The 22,667-nt window shown below is 42.9% G+C and overlaps 1 protein-coding gene across 2 annotated transcripts in view; it reads left to right on the top strand.

Annotated features, from left to right (window-relative positions):
• The window catches only part of vps13d (vacuolar protein sorting 13 homolog D), a 73,605-nt gene that overhangs the window by 11,987 nt on the left and 38,951 nt on the right, over positions 1-22,667 (top strand). For both annotated transcript variants that reach the window (XM_047359247.1, XM_047359182.1), the window contains exons 12-33: positions 370-559; positions 706-888; positions 1,663-1,793; positions 1,928-1,982; positions 2,116-2,292; positions 4,879-5,009; positions 5,087-5,219; positions 5,305-7,554; positions 8,728-8,873; positions 10,776-11,825; positions 13,024-13,114; positions 13,195-13,321; positions 13,426-13,606; positions 13,718-13,900; positions 17,849-18,005; positions 18,156-18,369; positions 18,688-18,859; positions 20,132-20,247; positions 20,932-21,147; positions 21,228-21,508; positions 22,225-22,358; positions 22,470-22,625. In XM_047359247.1, coding sequence (XP_047215203.1) covers positions 370-559; positions 706-888; positions 1,663-1,793; positions 1,928-1,982; positions 2,116-2,292; positions 4,879-5,009; positions 5,087-5,219; positions 5,305-7,554; positions 8,728-8,873; positions 10,776-11,825; positions 13,024-13,114; positions 13,195-13,321; positions 13,426-13,606; positions 13,718-13,900; positions 17,849-18,005; positions 18,156-18,369; positions 18,688-18,859; positions 20,132-20,247; positions 20,932-21,147; positions 21,228-21,508; positions 22,225-22,358; positions 22,470-22,625 — 6,474 coding nt within the window. The remainder of the gene's footprint in view (positions 1-369; positions 560-705; positions 889-1,662; positions 1,794-1,927; positions 1,983-2,115; positions 2,293-4,878; positions 5,010-5,086; positions 5,220-5,304; positions 7,555-8,727; positions 8,874-10,775; positions 11,826-13,023; positions 13,115-13,194; positions 13,322-13,425; positions 13,607-13,717; positions 13,901-17,848; positions 18,006-18,155; positions 18,370-18,687; positions 18,860-20,131; positions 20,248-20,931; positions 21,148-21,227; positions 21,509-22,224; positions 22,359-22,469; positions 22,626-22,667) is intronic.

Here is a 22,667-nt window from a genome sequence, read left to right as displayed (position 1 = left end):
GTTTCTTAGAAAATTAAAAGATTACATAAAATCAATAGAATTTTGATGCAGATGTTCTGTCCATGTTATGGCCTACATAATCACAGAGCAGACTGCTTACTTGACAGCTGTCCAGCAGTCAATTATTGACTCCTGCCACTTGGAGGTCATTGCCACTAAAGGTCAAAGCTAAAAAAGCTGGCTTTCCAGGCTACTGTACCCAACCATATTAATGGAAAGTTGAGTGGAAGGAAAAAGTGTGGTAGAAAGAATTAGCCCATCTAAGATTTTCACTCTGAGTTCTGTTTTCTTATTTTTGTTGTATGTGACCCATTGTTCCCGGACTTTGTTTTTTTTAACTGATTTGTTTTTTTCTGTGTCCTCATGAAGAACGTTCGAGAGCCAAGTGGCAGCCCCCAGCCTGGTCCACCTAACACATCAGTTCCTAAAAGCGGAAGCTCCAGAATGATTCTATACCTGCAGTCTTGGTTCCCTGGTTGGGGGGGCTGGTATGGAAATACACAGGATCTGGACACACCTGAAGAACTCTTGCCAAGTCCATCGTCCTGGGATATTCTAGGTGAGCAACAGGCTGCTGACTGGTGCTGGAGAACAGCTTCGGCACTCATCTGTAGTCCGTTTATTAACCCCAACTTGGCTGTACTTGTGGAATAGTGCTTTATGTTACATTGCAATAATCTTTTTAATTTCCTAATGCTGTTCCAGCAGAGACTGAGGACTTATTCGACCCACTGGAGGACTCCCACACTCTGAACACGTTCACTAGACGAGATCACATGTTTGCCCGACTGGAGTTCTTATTGGAGAAGGGTGGAGTCACTCTCTTTCAAGTGGAAAGGAGGGCGAACATGATGCACGAAAGTGGAGTCATCCAGCTGGAATTCTCAGGTACGAAGAGAGAAACTTGAGATTCTGAGATGAAGAGCATTTCTATTTTCTTTCCTTCTACATAAATACATTTGCATCTTTAACTATTGCAGCTCAGTTACTTGCAAACATAATTGACTTGTTACACTACTATAGATAAACAATCGGCTTAACAACGTAATGGTTAACAACAAAACGTAGTGGCACAAGGACTGACCAGTGGTGAACCCCACCAGTAACTACATGGTTGTGATAGGATCTGTGGAAGTTTAGTGGAAACTAAACGGTGGTTAAGACGTTTGTTTGAAATAAGGAGAAAATGTGAACGTGTCCTTTAAAAAACGAACTTTTTATTGTGTTGTGTTTTATTAGAAATGTAAAAGATTTCTCTTATTAGGCATAGTTTGGATTTTGTGGGAATCTGGTCAATACAAACATTCAATTCTTTAACAGATTTTTATTTATTATTAATATTATGCCTCAAAAATACTCAAGTGTTGGATTTGATTGTAAGGCTTTCCTTGACTTCTTCAACATATTGTCCCCTATCATAGAAAAAAATATATATCTGAATGTGGGTTGTCTGCATGTCTTTCATTTCTATCTATTTATTTATCTACAGAACATATTATTCAACAAATATCTTATTGTTGGATTCATTTTCAGAAGAGTTATTGGTTTTGGCTAACAGACACGGGGAGCCCACAATGTAAAAAGGTTTGTGTCCTGCAGGAAGGTAGTTTTTGTAGACAGCACACTAATTAAAATGAATTTCTTGTCATCACCATTGCTCAGGAGTGAAGGTGATCGTGGAATCTCTTCCTCGCTCCGAGTCGTCCTTGCTGTCTGTTAAACTGGGCAGCCTGTTCCTGAGAGACCTGACCACTCAGGGCACCATGTTCCCATTCCTGGTGTCTCCCAAAATGGTAAGCCTGGATTAATAAAGGTGGAAACATCTCTTCATTGAGCTGCACCTCTCAAAGGCTGAGTTGTTTGTATTATTTTATCCTAAATGTGGGTTAATCATCAACATGGCTCTAAAAACATCTATTTGTTGTAGGACAAAGTTGTTGTTGCCCTTAATCAGTCCATGAGTCCGCACAGCAATGCTACTGGTAAGTATTTATTCATTTTCTTCCAAGTATAAATGATATTCCGCCCATTTCTTCCAGTAAGTCTCAGGTCTTGCTTTCGAAACCACTTGTTCTCAGATTTCATACCTCTTGTACATTTATGCTGTCTTATCAGAAGGAAATGCTGAGTGGACTTCTCCGGTGTTCGAGATGATATATGAGCGCAATCCTGTGAGGTCCAAGTTTGAGAGAAGGCTGGAGGTGAACACAAGCCCGTTAAACATAATCTACAATCCACAAGCCATGAAAAAAGTTACTGAATTCTTCTATAAAGGAAGAGTTCACACTTCAGGTAAAAACCAATAACCTTTCTAAAGTCATCTGAAAGAGAAGACATCTTCTTTAAGCTCCATAGTTTTACACTTGAGAACATGATCAGATTGGTTTGATCTCCACCAGATAATGAAGTTATTTAAATCTAACCTTAATGGTTGAAAGCACACATAACTGAGTGAACTATTATTTAATAAACAAGGATGAGGTTAAAATGGAAATATTTAAAATAAAAAAGTACACCCCATGACTCAGAAGCAATAACTCTCAGTAGCTGTTTCCCATCTCACCTCATCAGTTTCACATTTGGCTCACTTTTTTTATACAACATTGCTTCACTTGGCCCGAGCTGCAGCCGTCAGACAGACGGTCTCATTTGACTCTACGTCACTTTGGTAGACAGAATAGTTTGTGATCAACTCATTGACTGCAAGGTGCCCAGGTCTTGTGGCTACAAAACAGGCCCGTATCATCACCCCCTCACTACCGTACTTTAGTTGGTATGGGGTGTTTGTACTGATATGCTGTTCTTATTTCCAATTTACAGGTCCTTCTCAAAAAATTAGCATATTGTGATAAAGTTCATTATTTTCCATAATGTCATGATGAAAATTTAACATTCATATATTTTAGATTCATTGCACACTAACTGAAATATTTCAGGTCTTTTATTGTCTTAATACGGATGATTTTGGCATACAGCTCATGAAAACCCAAAATTCCTATCTCACAAAATTAGCATATTTCATCCGACCAATAAAAGAAAAGTGTTTTTAATACAAAAAACGTCAACCTTCAAATAATCATGTACAGTTATGCACTCAATACTTGGTCGGGAATCCTTTTGCAGAAATGACTGCTTCAATGCGGCGTGGCATGGAGGCAATCAGCCTGTGGCACTGCTGAGGTCTTATGGAGGCCCAGGATGCTTCGATAGCGGCCTTTAGCTCATCCAGAGTGTTGGGTCTTGAGTCTCTCAACGTTCTCTTCACAATATCCCACAGATTCTCTATGGGGTTCAGGTCAGGAGAGTTGGCAGGCCAATTGAGCACAGTGATACCATGGTCAGTAAACCATTTACCAGTGGTTTTGGCACTGTGAGCAGGTGCCAGGTCGTGCTGAAAAATGAAATCTTCATCTCCATAAAGCTTTTCAGCAGATGGAAGCATGAAGTGCTCCAAAATCTCCTGATAGCTAGCTGCATTGACCCTGCCCTTGATAAAACACAGTGGACCAACACCAGCAGCTGACACGGCACCCCAGACCATCACTGACTGTGGGTACTTGACACTGGACTTCTGGCATTTTGGCATTTCCTTCTCCCCAGTCTTCCTCCAGACTCTGGCACCTTGATTTCCGAATGACATGCAGAATTTGCTTTCATCTGAAAAAAGTACTTTGGACCACTGAGCAACAGTCCAGTGCTGCTTCTCTGTAGCCCAGGTCTGGGGAATGCGGCACCTGTAGCACATTTCCTGCACACGCCTGTGCACGGTGGCTCTGGATGTTTCTACTCCAGACTCAGTCCACTGCTTCCACAGGTCACCCAAGGTCTGGAATCGGCCCTTCTCCACAATCTTCCTCAGGGTCCGGTCACCTCTTCTCGTTGTGCAGCGTTTTCTGCCACACTTTTTCCTTCCCACAGACTTCCCACTGAGGTGCCTTGATACAGCACTCTGGGAACAGCCTATTTGTTCAGAAATTTCTTTCTGTGTCTTACCCTCTTGCTTGAGGGTGTCAATAGTGGCCTTCTGGACAGCAGTCAGGTCGGCAGTCTTACCCATGATTGGGGTTTTGAGTGATGAACCAGGCTGGGAGTTTTAAAGGCCTCAGGAATCTTTTGCAGGTGTTTAGAGTTAACTCGTTGATTCAGATGATTAGGTTCATAACTCGTTTAGAGACCCTTTTAATGATATGCTAATTTTGTGAGATAGGAATTTTGGGTTTTCATGAGCTGTATGCCAAAATCATCCGTATTAAGACAATAAAAGACCTGAAATATTTCAGTTAGTGTGCAATGAATCTAAAATATATGAATGTTAAATTTTCATCATGACATTATGGAAAATAATGAACTTTATCACAATATGCTAATATTTTGAGAAGGACCTGTAGGCCTCATTTCCCTGAGCATTGTACATTGTGTCCTGTGGGAAAATTAGATGCGACATTCTCTCTCTGGAAGACTGGTAGATGTCTTAAATGTTGTCCACTTGTAAATAATATTCTTCTCTCTAGGATGGATGTTATAACCCGCCCCAGGTTGACGGGCAGCTACAGTTTCTTCTCCTATTGCTGAAGTCTTTCCACCTTGGCTTTGAGTTAGTAAACACCTGTAAGCTCTAAAACCTCTTGCTGTTCCAGAGGTGCCAACACTGATGATGATCAGTTAATCAGTGCATTAGATCAGCAGCAGCTGACTTTTCGGTGGAAGCAAAGTGTACTTAGTTTTTTCCATTTTGGCTTCATCTTTGAATTGTTAAATAATAATAAATAATAGCTGCATGAAATTTTTTAGATTGAAATCATTCGACGGCCTAGTTACGACCAGATGGGACAGATATCAGTAGATGAATGAATGTTGCCAAAACATTTTTTCTTCCAGGTTTTGGCTATCAGTCTGAGCTGGAGCTAAGGGTGGCAGAGGCTGCAAGGAGGCAGTATGACAAGCTGAAGAAACAAACCAAGGCTGAGTTTCGACAAACCGTCGATCAGCTGCTTGTTGGAGAGTTTATTGTAAGAAATAGTTGCTGCAATGTAACATGAAATAGATCAAACTTTAAATATCTAGTAACATGTTTGTGCTTTTGCAGGAAAACAGCAAGCGTTGGACGATGAAACTGGACATTTGTGCGCCTCAGGTGATTTTCCCTGATGACTTCCAGTCAGAAGATCCAATGCTTGTTGTGGTGGATTTAGGCAGGATTCTTCTGACGAACTCTCAAGGTGAACCAATCAACAGTTACCTTCTGTTTTTTATCTGATCCGATTTGTCTCGCCCTATAACTGATATTTGTTTCCCTCTTTGAAGATGACAATATCGTCAACTCTAAAGTTGCTGAACCTGAACAGGAAGACCTGAGTGACGATGAGTACCAAACTCCTCTGGCCACCCCACCTGAGTCACCACCTGAAACCGACGCGCCTTTAAGAGCACAATTCAAAGACCCTGAACTTCTCAGCCTCAGATCTCCAGAGGCTACAAAGGCCTACAGCAAGAAGCTCTATGAGAAATACTGCTTGTCATTTAAGGACCTCCAGATAATGGTTGGACATTATAAGGACAGCTGGAAGCATCTTCAGGAAAGTGAAGTAGGACCAACCCACGTGGTGGAAAAGTTTAACGTACTGCTGCAGCTTGAGCAGAGACTGCGCTACACATCAGACCCTCAGCTCCCTGGAGCTGTGCTGTCAGGAACCCTGCCAGATCTTAAGGTGCATATCAACCTTGAGAAAATGACAGCAATCAGAACTTGTCTTGGTCGGCTAAGCAGACCAGCTGCGAGTGAAGGTGACCGAGGCCTGGAAAACGGTCCAAACGTAACATCCCCTGATCCTCCCACACTCCGCCATGACAAGATCTTTCACAGAGTGGACAGCTCGTGGAAACTTCAGGATTCTGCCAAGAATCTTACCCAAAGCGTGACGACATTAGAACAGCACACACAAGAAGTTCTGGTGGAATCCCGCCTGCTGTTGGCTGAATTCAACATTAACTACATGCAGCTTGGTGTGGAGAGTAATGGCCGCTATATATCTGTTTTTAAAGTGTTTGGCACAAATGCTCATTTTGTCAAGCGGCCGTATGATGTTGAAGTCTCTCTGACTGTTCATGGGTTTCTCCTGGTGGACACTTTACAGACGTACGGCTCAGACTTTGACCTGCTCGTCGCGTCTCACAAGCATCTAAGTTTTGATGTTCCCACCGGCAGCCTCAGGGAAAGCCAGCCATCTTCCCCTGCCTTGTGTGATGAGAAGACCTTGGAGTATCCTGATATTCATGCTGGGTCATCTTCTGATTTGTCCCCATTAAGTTCCTTCCTGAAGGATCAGGATGCCCTCATCAGGCTTGAGTACCAGTTTGTGAGCTCAGACTGTCCCAGCATGAACCTTGACAACTCCCTCCAGATTACAAGCATTCAGGTCAATAACTTGGACATTATTCTCAACCCTGAGACCATGGTGGAGCTACTGAAGTTCCTCCAAAAGTCTTTCCCCAAAGAAGAAAATATGTCATCCACACAGGAGTGTCCAGCAGAGCGTTCCAGTGAGGAAGAAGACCGGGCATATCAGGCCACGTATGACCAGAACAAAGAGCTAACGGTTGAGATCCACCGCCTCAACCTGCTTCTCCTTCGAACCGTCTCCTCTGGCACTGCCCTGGGTGTTGAGAAAAAAGGTCTGAAGATTGCCACCGCCAGCATTTCTGATACCAAGGTCAACGTTTCTCTGGGAAGCCATTTGGACATCAGTGGTTCACTTGGATCCATGCAGCTGGTGGATTTAACCCAGGAGGCAGACCGAAGCCAGTTTGTGGTCAGCATTGGGAGTGTTGATGACACCTCCTCAAGTCCCGATGGAATAACATTCCTGTCTGACAACAGAGAGTCTCCTACAGATGCCCTGAACTTTCAGCTCAAGGAGAAATCCCAAGGGGAGTGTTCTTTGAAACTGGAAATGGCATCTCTCCACTACAACCACTCAGCCAAGTTCCTGCGAGAGCTCAGTCTGTCAGCCAATGAGCTGGAAGACAGTTTCCGCTCCATGTTGAAAAACGCTGCCACTACAGTGTCGACAGTTCTTGCTACTAAAACCGCAGAGTACAGCGAAAGGGTTTCACTCTTCGAGAACCCGTCACGGAGAACTCGGACTTCAAGCCAAGGTTGGGCACATTCATTCGACAACAAGGAGGACGATTCCACGGAGGAACCCGAATCTGCCTTGGACACGTTCTTTGTGAAGCTGACCCTCAATATAAGCATCGAATCGCCAGTCGTGTTCATTCCCAGGAAACCTGGACACCCGGAGCTATTGGTCGGTCATCTGGGAAGGATAAAAATTCAGAACTTTCTGAATAACGAAGACTCTCAAAGAGAGAGGCTGCAGGTGTTGGTGAAGGATATCCGACTGTTTTCAGTCAACATGTGTCATTTGGTTTTGAAGAGGGCGTCCAAAGAGGAGAGAGCTGATAATTATTCTCCATACCACAATGAAAATGTCAGCAAGGATGAATCCCAGTTCACACGGCATGACTTCTTTGAATCCATCACCCGGGGAAAAGGTGAGAACCTGACGGAGATTTGATTACTTGCATTTCATTTTAAAGGTTAGATGAGGTATATGGCTCCATACAGATGCATCTGAATGAATAAAAATATCAAAAGTTTATTTATTTCTGGAATACATTGAAAAGATATAAATTCATTACGCAGAGATGGATACATTTCAAGCATTTAATTCATTTTTTGGAAAATCAAGAGGAAGAGAGAGAGAGAAAACAGACAGGAAAAACAATCTGGGCTTCCTGAAAAGTATCTCCATGTGCCGTATCTGCTCCAAATTCTGTACAATATTGTCAACAGACAGAAGCAGGAAGTGCTCTAAAATTTCCTGATACATTAGGACTGTATAAAGCACAGTGACCCAGCAGCAGATGACCTGGCTCACCAAATCATCAATGACTGTGGGAAGGTCTCACTGGCACTATAGCAGCTTGGATTCTGCGTCCATTCTCTCTCCAGACTCTGAGACCATGATTTCTAAATGAAATGCTAAATTTACTTTCATCCTCAGCCTAAGTAAGAGGCTGCTAACATTTTCTCTGGTTCAGGAGTGGATTAGCACAGGGAATGAGACAGGCTTAACCCAAGTTCTGGATCTGTTCTTGTGTGGAGGCTCTTCAAGCACGGGCGCCAGCTCGGGTCCGGTCTATGCCTTTTGAATCTCCCGCAAACTCTTAAAGGAGATTGCTTCACAGTTCTCTCAAGGCCATGTTTATCCCCGTTGTTCATTTGGCTTTTTGTACCACACTTTTTCCTTCCACTCAACTTCCCTTTATTATGCTTGAATACAGCCCTCTTTAAACAGCAGGCTTCTTTAGCGGTAACCTTTGGTGGTCTGCTAACTTGTCAAGGATGTTCCCTGATTGTCTGTTGGACAACTGTCCAGTCAGCTGTCTTTCCTGTGACTGTGAAGGACTTAAAATAACATTTTTAATTTTCGTAAATCCTGAGAAGCTGAATGTTGGGTTTTTATTAGCTGTAATTCCTCATAATCAGAGTTAACATACATTAATGTTTGAATTATCCCTCTTTGTGTAATGAATCTATATAATGTAGGACTTTTTGAGTGAATTTACTCGGATAAATTATCTTTTTTATTACATTCTGGGACACACCTATGTCTGTTTCATCCGTCATTTATTTATATGTGATTTGACTCTTTTCTTCATCAGCTTTCCACATACTTAAAAACACCACTATACTCTTCACTTTGGAGAAAAGTCCTGTTGATTCCGAGTACATCTTACTTACTACAGAGGAGAACTTTAAAAGCACAGGCCAACTGAGGATTGAAGGGAAATTTGTCAACCCTGTTCAGGTAGGTTCTACAGCTTCATTTCAACATAACAACATACTTTTCCACATGATTCTCTGTACAGGTCCTTCTCAAAATATTAGCATATTGTGATAAAGTTCATTATTTTCCATAATGTCATGATGAAAATTTAACATTCATATATTTTAGATTCATTGCACACTAACTGAAATATTTCAGGTCTTTTATTGTCTTAATACGGATGATTTTGGCATACAGCTCATGAAAACCCAAAATTCCTATCTCACAAAATTAGCATATCATTAAAAGGGTCTCTAAACGAGCTATGAACCTAATCATCTGAATCAACGAGTTAACTCTAAACACCTGCAAAAGATTCCTGAGGCCTTTAAAACTCCCAGCCTGGTTCATCACTCAAAACCCCAATCATGGGTAAGACTGCCGACCTGACTGCTGTCCAGAAGGCCACTATTGACACCCTCAAGCAAGAGGGTAAGACACAGAAAGAAATTTCTGAACGAATAGGCTGTTCCCAGAGTGCTGTATCAAGGCACCTCAGTGGGAAGTCTGTGGGAAGGAAAAAGTGTGGCAGAAAACGCTGCACAACGAGAAGAGGTGACCGGACCCTGAGGAAGATTGTGGAGAAGGGCCGATTCCAGACCTTGGGGGACCTGCGGAAGCAGTGGACTGAGTCTGGAGTAGAAACATCCAGAGCCACCGTGCACAGGCGTGTGCAGGAAATGGGCTACAGGTGCCGCATTCCCCAGACCTGGGCTACAGAGAAGCAGCACTGGACTGTTGCTCAGTGGTCCAAAGTACTTTTTTCAGATGAAAGCAAATTCTGCATGTCATTCGGAAATCAAGGTGCCAGAGTCTGGAGGAAGACTGGGGAGAAGGAAATGCTAAAATGCCAGAAGTCCAGTGTCAAGTACCCACAGTCAGTGATGGTCTGGGGTGCCGTGTCAGCTGCTGGTGTTGGTCCACTGTGTTTTATCAAGGGCAGGGTCAATGCAGCTAGCTATCAGGAGATTTTGGAGCACTTCATGCTTCCATCTGCTGAAAAGCTTTATGGAGATGAAGATTTCATTTTTCAGCATGACCTGGCACCTGCTCACAGTGCCAAAACCACTGGTAAATGGTTTACTGACCATGGTATCACTGTGCTCAATTGGCCTGTCAACTCTCCTGACCTGAACCCCATAGAGAATCTGTGGGATATTGTGAAGAGAACGTTGAGAGACTCAAGACCCAACACTCTGGATGAGCTAAAGGCCGCTATCGAAGCATCCTGGGCCTCCATAAGACCTCAGCAGTGCCACAGGCTGATTGCCTCCATGCCACGCCGCATTGAAGCAGTCATTTCTGCAAAAGGATTCCCGACCAAGTATTGAGTGCATAACTGTACATGATTATTTGAAGGTTGATGTTTTTTGTATTAAAAACACTTTTCTTTTATTGGTCGGATGAAATATGCTAATTTTGTGAGATAGGAATTTTGGGTTTTCATGAGCTGTATGCCAAAATCATCCGTATTAAGGCAATAAAAGACCTGAAATATTTCAGTTAGTGTGCAATGAATCTAAAATACATGAATGTTAAATTTTCATCATTATATTATGGAAAATAATGAACTTAATCACAATATGCTAATATTTTGAGAAGGACCTGTATATTGTGGTTGCAAGTTAGAAAACCAGTAGGATCAAATGCTTGGTGACACTAATCACCATTAGCAATAAAAGATAGCATCGTATTTCTCTCCATTTTCTGCATTCGAACTCTAAAGTAAAGGGAGATGTTAACGAGCAGAGACTGCACAGCCCTGTGTGTCACTTGTTTAATGAGATGCAAATCACCATAAGAGCTTATTAATAGTTCACACCTGCAACCTTCATTGATGGTTCCTCAGTGAAAACCTAATACTGATGATTGCATTTGTGATAGGTTTTTCTCTGCAAGCCTGTGTATGAGCAAGTTCTCCAGACCCTGGACAATTTATCCCTGATTGAGGAGCAACATCCCACACCCAGCCAGCCTCCGACTCCTCCTCCTCCGACTCCTTCATCTGCCAGATCCCACTGCTTCCCAGACTCGCAAGGAGGCCTGTTTGCAAGGGATCCTCCCACTATGAGCTTCTCCCATTCGTCCCTTTACTCTCCTTTACCTCTGCAGTCTCACAGACCGGTTCTCCAGCCTCCCTCTTTCACTCAGCTGAAGGTCACCTTACATGTGGCACAGCTGCAGGTCCAGCTCAGTGCCGACCTCTCCCAGGGTTCCCAGGGCTTGGTCAGTGTTTGCTTCCAAGATTTGGAGGGGCACTTTACCAAAGATCACCAACACTTACTTGAAGTGCAACTGGCTCTCCGTGCGCTGCTGATGGAAGATCTCCTGGATCAGAATCCTGATTCTAAGTACAAACACTTGATGAAGTCCCACGGAGCTCCAAAGCCCTCAACGTTCACTTCTAAGGAGTACCTTTCCCAAAGCTGCCCGTCCAGGTCCAATGCTCTTGCCCCAGACATGCCCCGCTCCCTGCCTGCCCACATAAAGGAAACCCAAAACGTCTTCCAGCCCTACCAGAGGCATCCCACCACACCGTCCAGCAGCCGCAAATCTAAGAAGGACCCAGATTGTCCCAGCACCCCTCCTCCTTCTCCAACACGCCACACCAACTCTCCTCAGCCCCCCTCAAACTATGATGACTCATTAGTTCATATAAATGTGCTGCTGGTGGACTCTAACCATCCAGAGTTTAAAATGCGCTACGGCAGTGTGGGGCGAAGCGTGGACATAGACTTTAACTGCCTGGATATTTTGATCACTCTGCAGACCTGGGTGGTCATTCTGGACTTCTTTGGTATCGGCTCCACAGCCAATAATCATGCAGTAAAGGTGGCAACGTCACCCCAACCTGTGCCAGGACATTCTGTGTATGAGCCAGACTTCAGTGAGGAGGAGACGGCTCAGACTGTCAACACAAAGGTGGACCTGAAGGTAGGTGTGCAGTTGGCTTGGAAGGCAGCGTTGACACAAATGTCTCTCTTACAGTGTCCTGCAGAACTATTTTTATATATAACCATAAACCTCAAGGCGTTTTATCTGGATTTTGTGTGATAGACCGACACAAAGTAGTGCATATTTGTGATGTGATTCTAACTTGACTTGGACTTTGACTGGGCCATTCTAGAGCATGAATCGGCTTTGATCTAAGCCACGCCATTGCAAGGCTGGCTGTATGTTTAGGGTTGTAGTCCTGCTAGAAGGCAAACCCCAGTCCCCACAGCATAATGGTACCTTCACTGTGTTTCACTGTGGGGATGTGTATTTAGGATGATGTGCCTGGTGTAGATTCTTTTTTACACATAGTATTTAACATGTAGGCCTAAAAATTCAGTTTTGTCTCATCTGACCTGAGCATGTTCTTCTACACGTTTGCTCTGTCCTCTAAATGCAAGTAGGACTTCTTATACATTTCCTTCAAAAAATACTTTTTTCTTGAAACACTACACATTAAGGCAAAAAAAGTGAAGTGCACAATTAATAGTTTTCCTGACAGATTCACCTACCTGAGCTGTGGATCTCTGCAGCTCCTCCAGAGTTGAGACCATGGGCCTCTTAGTTCAGATGATGGATTGAACAGAGCCCTGTGAGATGTTTTAGAACCGAACCCTGCTTCTCCCCAGGTTTCTCCCTGACTGGTCTGCTGTGTTCCTTGGTCGCTGTGGCCGTCACAGAAGAGCTGTATTTATACTCTGATCAAATTACACATAGGTGGACTTTGTTTACTAGTTGGGGGGCCTCTGAAAACAGTTGGTTTTACTGGATGTTATATCGGAGTTAAGGGGGCTGAATGTAGTACAAATGCATGCCACACTTTCCAGATTTTTATTCGAAAAGACATTTAAAAATGAATGAATAATGTGTCTTTATACTCACAATCACGCACCGCTTTGTGTTGGCTTTCACATAAAATCCAATGAAAACATTGAGGTTTGTGGTTGTAATGTGACAAAATTCTCAAGGGGTGTGAATACTTTTGCCAGGTGCAGTTGTAAATTCTGCCTAACTACTTCTGGAGTTAATGTCCCATGATTAGACTGTAGGTATTACAGTTGAGTTTATTTCTATTATTGTTCTGCAGCAGCTCTGAAGTGAAGTGGACCCAAAGCGCTGACCCTTATTATTCTTTCAGGTTCATTCTTTGACTCTTATCCTAAACAAGAAACTCCATGAACTCGCCAGAGCGAGTGTGTCCAAATTATCTGCTTATCTGGATGTGCATGGTATGTATAAGAACCGCTCGCATCACTCTACTGAAATAAAATCTTTACTCACCATTTTCCTTTCTTTAAAATGATTGTAGACGGTGACCTGAGAATACAGGGTAGTTTAGGAAGTTTGTCCCTGAGTGACCTGACTCCACACGGGGACCTGTACAGAGAGCGCTTCACCACACAAGGAGGGGAGGCGCTTGTTTTCAACATTCTGAAGTACAGCTTACACAAATCTCTGTGGATTATTAGTCGTCAGTGGACACAATACTCTGCAAGAACCATTTAACATCTTCTTCCCTTCTTTATTTTGTCTACTGAAGGTACGGCCAGCCTGATCCTGACCTGCAGCGGGAGTGTGATTTCAAGGTGTCTTTGCAGATGGCCTCCGTACAGTACGTACACACACAGCGCTTCCAAGCCGAGGTCATAGCCTTCATCCAGCATTTCACCCAGCTGCAGGATGTCCTCGGCAGACAGAGGGCTGCAATGGAGGGCCAGGCTGTGAGTGCTGCCTGTTCCAAACTATTCTCTCATATAAATGCCACTTCTAATACCGGTTTCAGTATAATGGGATTATAATGTCTGGTCTGTCTCCCCTGCCTCTTTCTAAAGGTGCGTGATCAACCTCAGAGGGCTTCCAGGGTTCTCCTGGACATCGACGCTGGTGCTCCAGTTCTAATCATCCCCGAGAGCTCGCGGTCGCCCAGGGTCATTGTAGCCAACCTGGGTCAGCTGAAGGTTCAGAACCTCTTTCTGCCGGCTGGGGCTCACGGAACCTTTTCCCTCAGAGACAAGGTAGAGAAACTCACCATGGCACATGCCTTTTTCCCGTCTCTGGTGAGTCACACTAAGGTGCAGACACAAATACACCGCTCCGCATCCAGAAGTTCTACTAACTTCCCTGTATTCATTTATGCATTTGATGCCATTCCTGAAATCTGCTGTTTAAAAACATCTGTTTTTCATCATCATACCTTTTTATGGGCTAATTGTGTTTTTTCTGAAGTTTTTGTGATATGCTAAATGAATACAGCTTCCCATAATTCAACACTGACAGTTCCTCCATGTTAAACCAGGTTGCATGTTTTTTGTTATACTTCATATGTCTGATTAGATTTATTCTTATCTGATGTTGCAGTTATTAAATTACACTAAAGAATTTTGTTGTTAAAATCATGAAGTGACCTGATTTTTCAAGGAATAATCAGTCAAATACATGGAGAACTTCACAATAAACGCATCTGTCCGTCCTCTTCCTGTCTTGGGTTAAAGCTGACCCTTACTTAGGTTTACTTTAATATACTGTACTGGGAATTGGTACATTAAGCAGAAATTCAAATCCTATTTGCTGGAAGTTATTGGATTGGATGTAATGCTTTGAATGAGTCAGTGTGACAAGTCACATTATTGTTTCAGTAAAATAGATCGGTTGTTAGCTAACTGTCTGTATGTGTGTGTTTTTAAGAATATTATACTGCATGGAAATTCATACAAAGGGCTATCCCACTACAAGGTACAGCTGCAACCTTCTGCTGTGGTGTGAAATGTGTTTTTATCAGACTGCTGTGGACCTTTTCTATCAGCTGTAATGCATGATGGGAAACAGAAATCTCTGCATCACATAGAATGACTTTTTCTGATGCATCATCACAGGCAAACGGGGCTTTATATGGGGTGACTATGGCTCAATGGCAGGAGTAGTTGTCTTGCATTTGGAAGGTTGTGGGTTCAATTCCAGCTTCCTCCTGTCACATGTTGATGTGCCTCTGGGCAAGGCACTTAACCCCGAGTTGCTTAACCGATCTGTGTATCGATGTATGAATGTATGATTGGATGAATGTGGCATTAGTGTAAGGTGCTTTGAGTGGTCAGTATGACTGGAAAGGTTCTATAGAAATTCAGTGATTTATAATTTTTACCGTCTATAGACTGTGGTGATACTGACTTCAAGGTTAAAACACACCGATCCAGGTTTTACAGCAAGGGTTCCAGCTTGAAGCATCACTGAGAATCTTTTTCTCACCCTAATCTTGAAAACTCTGAAACACTCCTGGGGCCTCTTGCATAAAGAGTGTGTAGCTTTCATACTAAAGGTTTGTGGTAGGGAGAAATTCTGAAACCCGTGGCGCACATAAAAAGTCAGATGTATAAAACCATGCATAATCTTGTCACCACATACAGGGGTTGGACAATGAAACTGAAACAGCTGTCATTTTCGTGTGGGAGGTTTCATGGCTAAATTGGACCAGCCTGGTAACCAGTCTTCATTGATTGCACATTGCACCAGTAAGAGCAGAGTGTGAAGGTTCAATTAGCAGGGTAAGAGCACAGTTTTGCTCAAAATATTGAAATGCACAAAACATTATGGGTGACATACCAGAGTTCAAAAGAGGACAAATTGTTGGTGCGCGTCTTGCTGGTGCATCTGTGACCAAGACAGCAAGTCTTTGTGATGTATCAAGAGCCACGGTATCCAGGGTAATGTCAGAATACCACCAAGAAGGACGAACCACATCCAACAGGATTAACTGTGGATGCAAGAGGAAGCTGTCTGAAAGGGATGTTCTGGTGCTAACCCAGATTGTATCCAAAAAACATCAAACCACGGCTGCCCAAATCACGGCAGAATTAAATGTGCACCTCAACTCTCCTGTTTCCACCAGAACTGTCCGTCAGGAGCTCCACAAGGTCAATATACACGGCCGGGCTGCTATAGACAAACCTTTGGTCACTCATGCCAATGCCAAACGTCGGTTTCAATGGTGCAAGGAGAAACATATTTTGCAGGATGACAATGCACCAATACACACAGCAAGACTGGTGAAAGATTGGTTTGATGAACATGAAAGTGAAGTTGAACATCTCCCATGGCCTGCACAGTCACCAGATCTAAATATTATTGAGCCACTTTGGGGTGTTTTGGAGGAGCGAGTCAGGAAACGTTTTCCTCCACCAGTGTCACGTAGTGACCTGGCCACTATCCTGCAAGAAGAATGGCTTAAAATACCTCCGACCACTGTGCAGGACTTGTATATGTCATTCCCAAGACGAATTGACACTGTATTGGCCACAAAAGGAGGCCCTACATCATACTAATAAATTATTGTGGTCTAAAACCAGGTGTTTCAGTTTCATTGTCCAACCCCTGTACTTCTCTGTACATCGTAACTTGCAGGAAAAAGATAGCCGGTCCCTGCCCCTAAATACATTTGCAAATTAGTAGATTTACCTGGAAGGCACCCACCACATGTCCAACTAACCATGGCAACAATGCTGTGACAGTCACAGAGACTTTGTCTTCTAGCTGCTGCATTGAGCTCAGTCTTAGCCAGTGCTGATCATTACAATGACGTGAATATGCCTTCTATATTTCTATTAGGAACACTGTCATCACCCACACTATGTGAAGAACTTTAAACCTTTAAAACCATTCAGAACGTCACATTAAGAGTTACCTAGACACAGCCATCACGCATCGACCCTGATTGTTCCAAACACAACTATTATAATTAGAATAATAATAATTATGTTTATAATATAGAGGAATCATGACTTGAGGAGGCCATCGTGCCAATGCATTAGACACATTTGTGCATTGCAAATATTTTGCACATATATTGAATGGAAAGGCTTTCTATACACAAAAGCACTTTGACTTCCAGATGGGGCCCTTATAGCAGTATGAGTGTAGTCCTTAGCGCGGCCATAGCTAGGCCTCATCATGCAGAATAATGAGGCCGCCCCATATGGCTGGCATGGCCCGGTTCAGGGATGACTGTTAAATACCCGACCTGTCACTCAGCTGCCTCTGAAAAGCTCTGGTTGAAAGGACCGCAGCGTAGGGAGAACTGGAACTGGTACCGGCGACCCACGGTTCCTCCTGGTTTCCCTCTAACAATGAAGCCAGCTGCATGCAGAACTCCAGAATAATTCCCCTGGACAATCTAAACTGGGTAATGTGATTGTCTCCAGCTTGTCTACCTTTGGATTCATCAAACCTGACTTGTTGGGAGTTAATCTGCTGACACCATTTTCGTTTTCAGTGAGAATGAAAGTGTCCCTTAGATGATTCAAATGCATTTTATGCTCCTCATTGGCAGACCGATGCACATTTCCATCTACAGGTGACAGAAACAGAGGAAGTTTTACAGTTTGTATCCGACTGAAGTTGTTTCCAGCATTTTCTGATGTGTGTTATGTTATTGTATGAGGCTCAATGTGATTCAGTTCTATCATTCAGGTTGAAATCATAAACGCTCAAACTCATTAAAAACATTACGGCTATTGTTATAATGCTCCACTTGATATATAAAAAACTTTATTATTAACTGCTTTGGGATTATTTCAAATGTATCGAGACGGAAACAAAAGGAACCAAAGTAGCAAGGAAAGGAGAGAGGTCGAGCCAAAAGGAGAGAAGGAGATAAGAGTACAGGAGATAAAAAAGGATAAAGAGAACGATATCACCCTAGAGACTGCTTCTGAACCAGTAGGCAATGTTTATACACGAGGCCCCTGGACTGGTTTGTGTCTGTTTGTGTTTCTTTTTCCTTTTATGATCAGTCAGCAGAATATTTTGTGATTTGAGTGTTGACATGCTGTTTAGGAACCTTGCAGGTCAGCTTATCTTATGAAGGAAGGGGGGTTGACTTTGTGAAGCTTCGTTGTAATAATGCAGTTTCTAAAAACTGACATGTCTGTGTGTGCATTCAGTGATCAGATGTTGCTTTCTTTTTCACAAAGGAGCGTGTCAAGAATGCACAAGGTGGAGCAAGTAATGTGGAGAAAAAACCCAGAAGTTCTCCCTTCAACTCTGCCTCATCCTCAGGATTTACCCTCAGCAGACCGAAAGTTCTACATGCTGGGACCGACCCTAAGGATGAGGACCCAGCCAGCCCAGGTCAGGATAGAATGGGAGTACCTTTTAAAGTTAAAAATTATGTAGTTTAAGGCTGGGTAGTTGATGCAGAAATGCTTTTCATAACTTCGGTGCAGTTATATGATTGCTCCACTGTTTGTACGGTAAAATGGTGGCTTATTCTCCATTTAGAAGACCATGTATGCCTGTTGGACTGCATGGCCCTGGACCTGCAGGAGATGGATATCTTTGCTGCAGAGCGTCTGCCCTGTCGTCCGTGGGACAGCACTGGAAAACCGGAACCCTCTGACCTTATCTTTCCGTCCTACTCTGTCCGTCGAACTGGAGACAACCTGCTGAAAGACTGCTGCCGCCTCACACTAAAGGTGGAACGCAACTTGGACGGGTATGTGCCATCTAAATTTATTTCAAAGATGAAATACAGGTTCATCCTTTTTCCTGGGTTAGACTAGCAGTGTGGCCCTGGCTAGCAGATTATAGGAGTCAGTATTGATGGTGTTTCGGGGTTTTTTTCTCCTACCTGTCCCTGTTTTGGTGACATTTCGTAAGGTTGAGCTTTTTTTGTTTTTGTTTCTTGGCACAGCAATATTGAAGTCTGCAACATGCTTTGGTTAAATTAAACTGGATTTGCTTCGTTTTCAATTTTGATGTCGACTGTATCATGGCATTGGCATTTTATTATAGACATATCTGTTCTTGTCAGGGAGCTGAGCCATGCAGTGCCTGACACAACCATCCATGGCAGCCTGTCATCAGTGCACTGCTCTCTGGACAAGAAACACTACCAGCTGATCCGGGGGATCCTGGAGAACAACCTGGGAGAGCCTGTGGAGGAGTTCCTGCGGCCGTACAACCTGCAGGACCCCAGCAGCTATGTGAGGACACAGCAGTCATGCATGCATTCAGATATGGCTGCTTTACTTTAAAGAGCCTGTGACATGCTTTTCGCAGAAATGCAGAAATTGAAGGAAAAAATCTTAATATTGAAAGAAATTGGGCAGTAATTAGCATTATAATAGGATTAAAGGCGTGATAAAAGACAATTGTGACACAAAATAAACATATTTCGATGTTAAATTTTGCAAGTCCACAGTCGCCTGAAAATGACGTCTAAGAGGAAGTCTCCGGTCATTTATTGTGTGAACATTAATGATAAACGTAGAAGCCAAGTTGCATTAAAAACAGTGTTAATACGGTGAAACGGTGCATTGCTGGTGGTGGCAGCAACACTATGACAGCAGCCGTTAGTCTGCAATACTTTCAATATTTTCATATGTTTTGTTCTACAATGGATGAGTTCACTGAGGGCAGAGAAGCTGTATTTGTTGCTTCATTTGGTGCATTTAATACTTAATTGCTCAGTTTATAATACTTGTGTGTATTTATTAATACAGCAAGATATAGTCTGTCTTTAGTGAATTATTTTGAAAATCCGGATGTTGTGCTGGTTCTGTTTCCTGGTGGTCCGGTATGATTTATGCAGATTGACTGCGACCGTGCTCCGGCATCCAGCAACAACAGACTCTGGTGGAATTAGATGGTCGTCCTCACGCCGCAGCGTCTGTTGCTCCATCTGATGAAAGCTGACTTTCTTCTCCTGACTCTGCTGCGTCTCTCTGATAGTGACTGAAATATATCTACAGAAACATCAGATTCTCTGCTGCTGTCTGTGTTGCTGCCATTGCAGCAGTCAGTTTACGTGCCGGGGTTCCCCTTCTACGTCACAAAAGAGCCAAAGGAGTCACCTGGAAATGCCTTTTTAGTGAAATTTATGAACAACTGTTCATTTTAGTACTTTTGGAAATATTTTATTAATGTTTCCTTTCCATAAATGTAATTAGATTTATCATGAAAAATCGATGTTACAGGCACTTTAAATATGCCATTTGTTTGATTTCATTGTGAATTTTATAGAATATGTTTTGTTGCAGAAGATTCTTCACTATGTTCACATTTTCTTTCATTACATTCTTGCATAATTTTACTGAAAAGTGGGTTTCGATGTGTTGTTCTTTTAATCACAAATTTCTCTGTAGAGATAGTGAAAGCAAGTTAAACAGATAAGAGGTCAACACAAAAGATTATTTGTGGCTACATGAGAACCACATCAATCTCATGGTCTGATGTTCTTCCCTCCATGTCTTTAGACAGTGTTAAGTGGAGCTGTCTTCACTAACCTGTCTTTCTTGGTGGACATGACGGACGTCAGCCTGGAACTTCTAGACAGCCCAACATCTGCTGAAAACAGAAACTCTTTAGCAAGGTGAACCTCTTCTTCTCTTCACAGCCCCACAAGGAGCAGGTCAAATGAGCATGTGGTCCTAGTTTGTAGGTAACTGCTCCAAAGCAGAATATCAATTCTGACCTGTCGTCATTTACATGAAAATGATGGTTTTGTGTGTATTGTTGAATTTTTACCCATTTGAGTTTGTTACATCATCTCAATCTTATTGTCAGTCCCAAAGTGCTTACAGTGGGCCATCATTTGCTATAATGAATGTATACTGGGATTAACAGTGTGAATGTAGTCTGCTACTGTGAAGGAATGAAATCTACTTTTTGCATCCCTCCATCCATCCCTCATGTTTGTTTTTACTTCAAACGGGCTGAAAAAGAAAAGAAAACTCTGGAATACTGAGCCTGAAAAGGTGCAATTTTATAATCGCTGAATTAATCATATTATTTTATAAGCCAGCGTATCAGTGCACACAGAGTCTAGAATAAGAATAAGTAAAATAAATATTAGGCCATCACTGCAACATTTGATTAATGTTGATTAATGACATGTCAGTAAGTAATTTGCTTTCAACTAATTCTTGTAGGTACTAGTAAAAAAAAAAAAAACCTAATAATTAACTTAAGTTGAATACAAACTCCTGTATTATCTAAGAGGTTAAACATGTGGAAGATGCTATTTTAATGTTTTTGATATATTTTTCTTCTATAGGTTTGACTTTATGAAATCCAAAGTCCTGTTTGAGAGTTTATCTGATGGCTCCAAGTCCGTGAACCTGGTATCTCACTCTCTGCTGGCATACGATACGAGATACGCTGGAACAAATAGAAGCACTGAAGGAATCAGACAAAATGTGTTTGACTGCATATTGCAGCCATCGAAAACAGGCACAAATCGTGCATCCCTGCAGCTGGAACTACATTACAGGTAACACTGTTCACAGCAGAACATTCAAGCTTATTTAGTGTTTCTGGATATTTTAGTTACTGAAGCTGTGTTCTCCATAGATCCACACGTGACTCGTCCAGCTTCACAGTGGTCCTCAATAACCTCAGGGTGTTCCTCATCTTTGACTGGCTGATGCTTGTGCAGGACTTCCTGCGGCTGCAGCCAGAAAACCCGCCGGACAGCGCAGAATGTCAGCAGCACTGCCCAGGTAGCACCAGCGCCAACCTGAGCGCGACTGGAGCCGTCATGCCGAAGACCGTGAAAAGTGGAGTGGTCACAAAGAGGTCCACGGTGTTGGTCAGTCAGGACCGCTGCCTGGAGGTGAAGATCAACGTGACAGGTGAGTGAAAGAACTGAGTGGCAAAGATCTGTTTTTTAAGGATAGTCCACAAATTTTCAGCAGGTTTGTGGTCAGAGCTTTGAGGAGATCATTCTTAATCCCTAATGCTGATGCTGGTCTGTTTTATCCACTCCTGAACTGGTTTGGATGTGTGTCTGGGATCATTGCCCTGTTGGGACGCACAATAATGTCAAAGTTTCATGTCTGAGATAAAGTATAATAATAATAATTATCCATTTTATATATGCAATGCACCATTACCACTTGCAGCAAAACGGACCCAGAGCATGATACTAACACCATACTGACAGGTGTTCTAAGGTTTCAGGACCTCTCATTGACTCCTCCAGACTTACTTTTTGTCACTGCTAAGCTCTGTCTTGGTTTTATCTGATCATACATTATTTCTTGATGATGCGTTTATCTTGTCCTTGTGGGCAGCTGCTAATTTCAGTCTTACTTTAAAATATTCATTGTGGAGTGGGGCCTTATTGTTTTCTGTGTTTGGTACCTTCTGAGTCCATAGTGACACAACAGATTATAATTGATGGCAGACTTGAACCTCAGTGATTCCTGGGTTCTTCCTGAATATCAACTTGTTTTTCCTTTTGGGGAAGCAGTTTGACAAGATTGGGAGTTTGGAGTTTTTATTTAAATGCTAAACTCCCTTTGGATCCTCTTCAGGTTGCCTTTTAACATGTTTATTTATTGACTAGGCACAGAGTTTGTGGTGGTGGAGGACCTGTCCTGTCTCGATACCAATGCTGTCATACTGAAAGGCACCACGGTCCTCACATACAAGCCCCGGTTGGTAGATCGACCCTTCTCTGGCAGTCTGGCAGGAATAGAGGTGATGCTTCTCTTCAGTGATTTCCAGTCGTTTCACACTGCTGCCACGTTGGGGCTTGTTAAAAAGTTTGATATCAGAAAACGTCACAGCTTTTATTATTTATCCCTGTAGGTGTTCTCGTGTCGGCTGGGCAGCGAGCAGGAGACGGCGTTGTCCATCATCGACCCTGTCAACGTGCAGGTGGAGCTGTGTGGCAGCCCCACGTACCAAAGCAGCTCGGGTCTCCTGGATGCCTTTAATGTTGAGGACATCCCACCGCTGCTGGAGGTTGATGTCGTTTTCCAGATGACAGTCTGACTTCTTTTTATT

Source organism: Girardinichthys multiradiatus, chromosome 1, assembly GCF_021462225.1.
Source record: "Girardinichthys multiradiatus isolate DD_20200921_A chromosome 1, DD_fGirMul_XY1, whole genome shotgun sequence".
Classification (NCBI taxonomy): domain Eukaryota; kingdom Metazoa; phylum Chordata; class Actinopteri; order Cyprinodontiformes; family Goodeidae; genus Girardinichthys; species Girardinichthys multiradiatus.
This window is presented reverse-complemented; position numbering and strand designations above follow the sequence as displayed.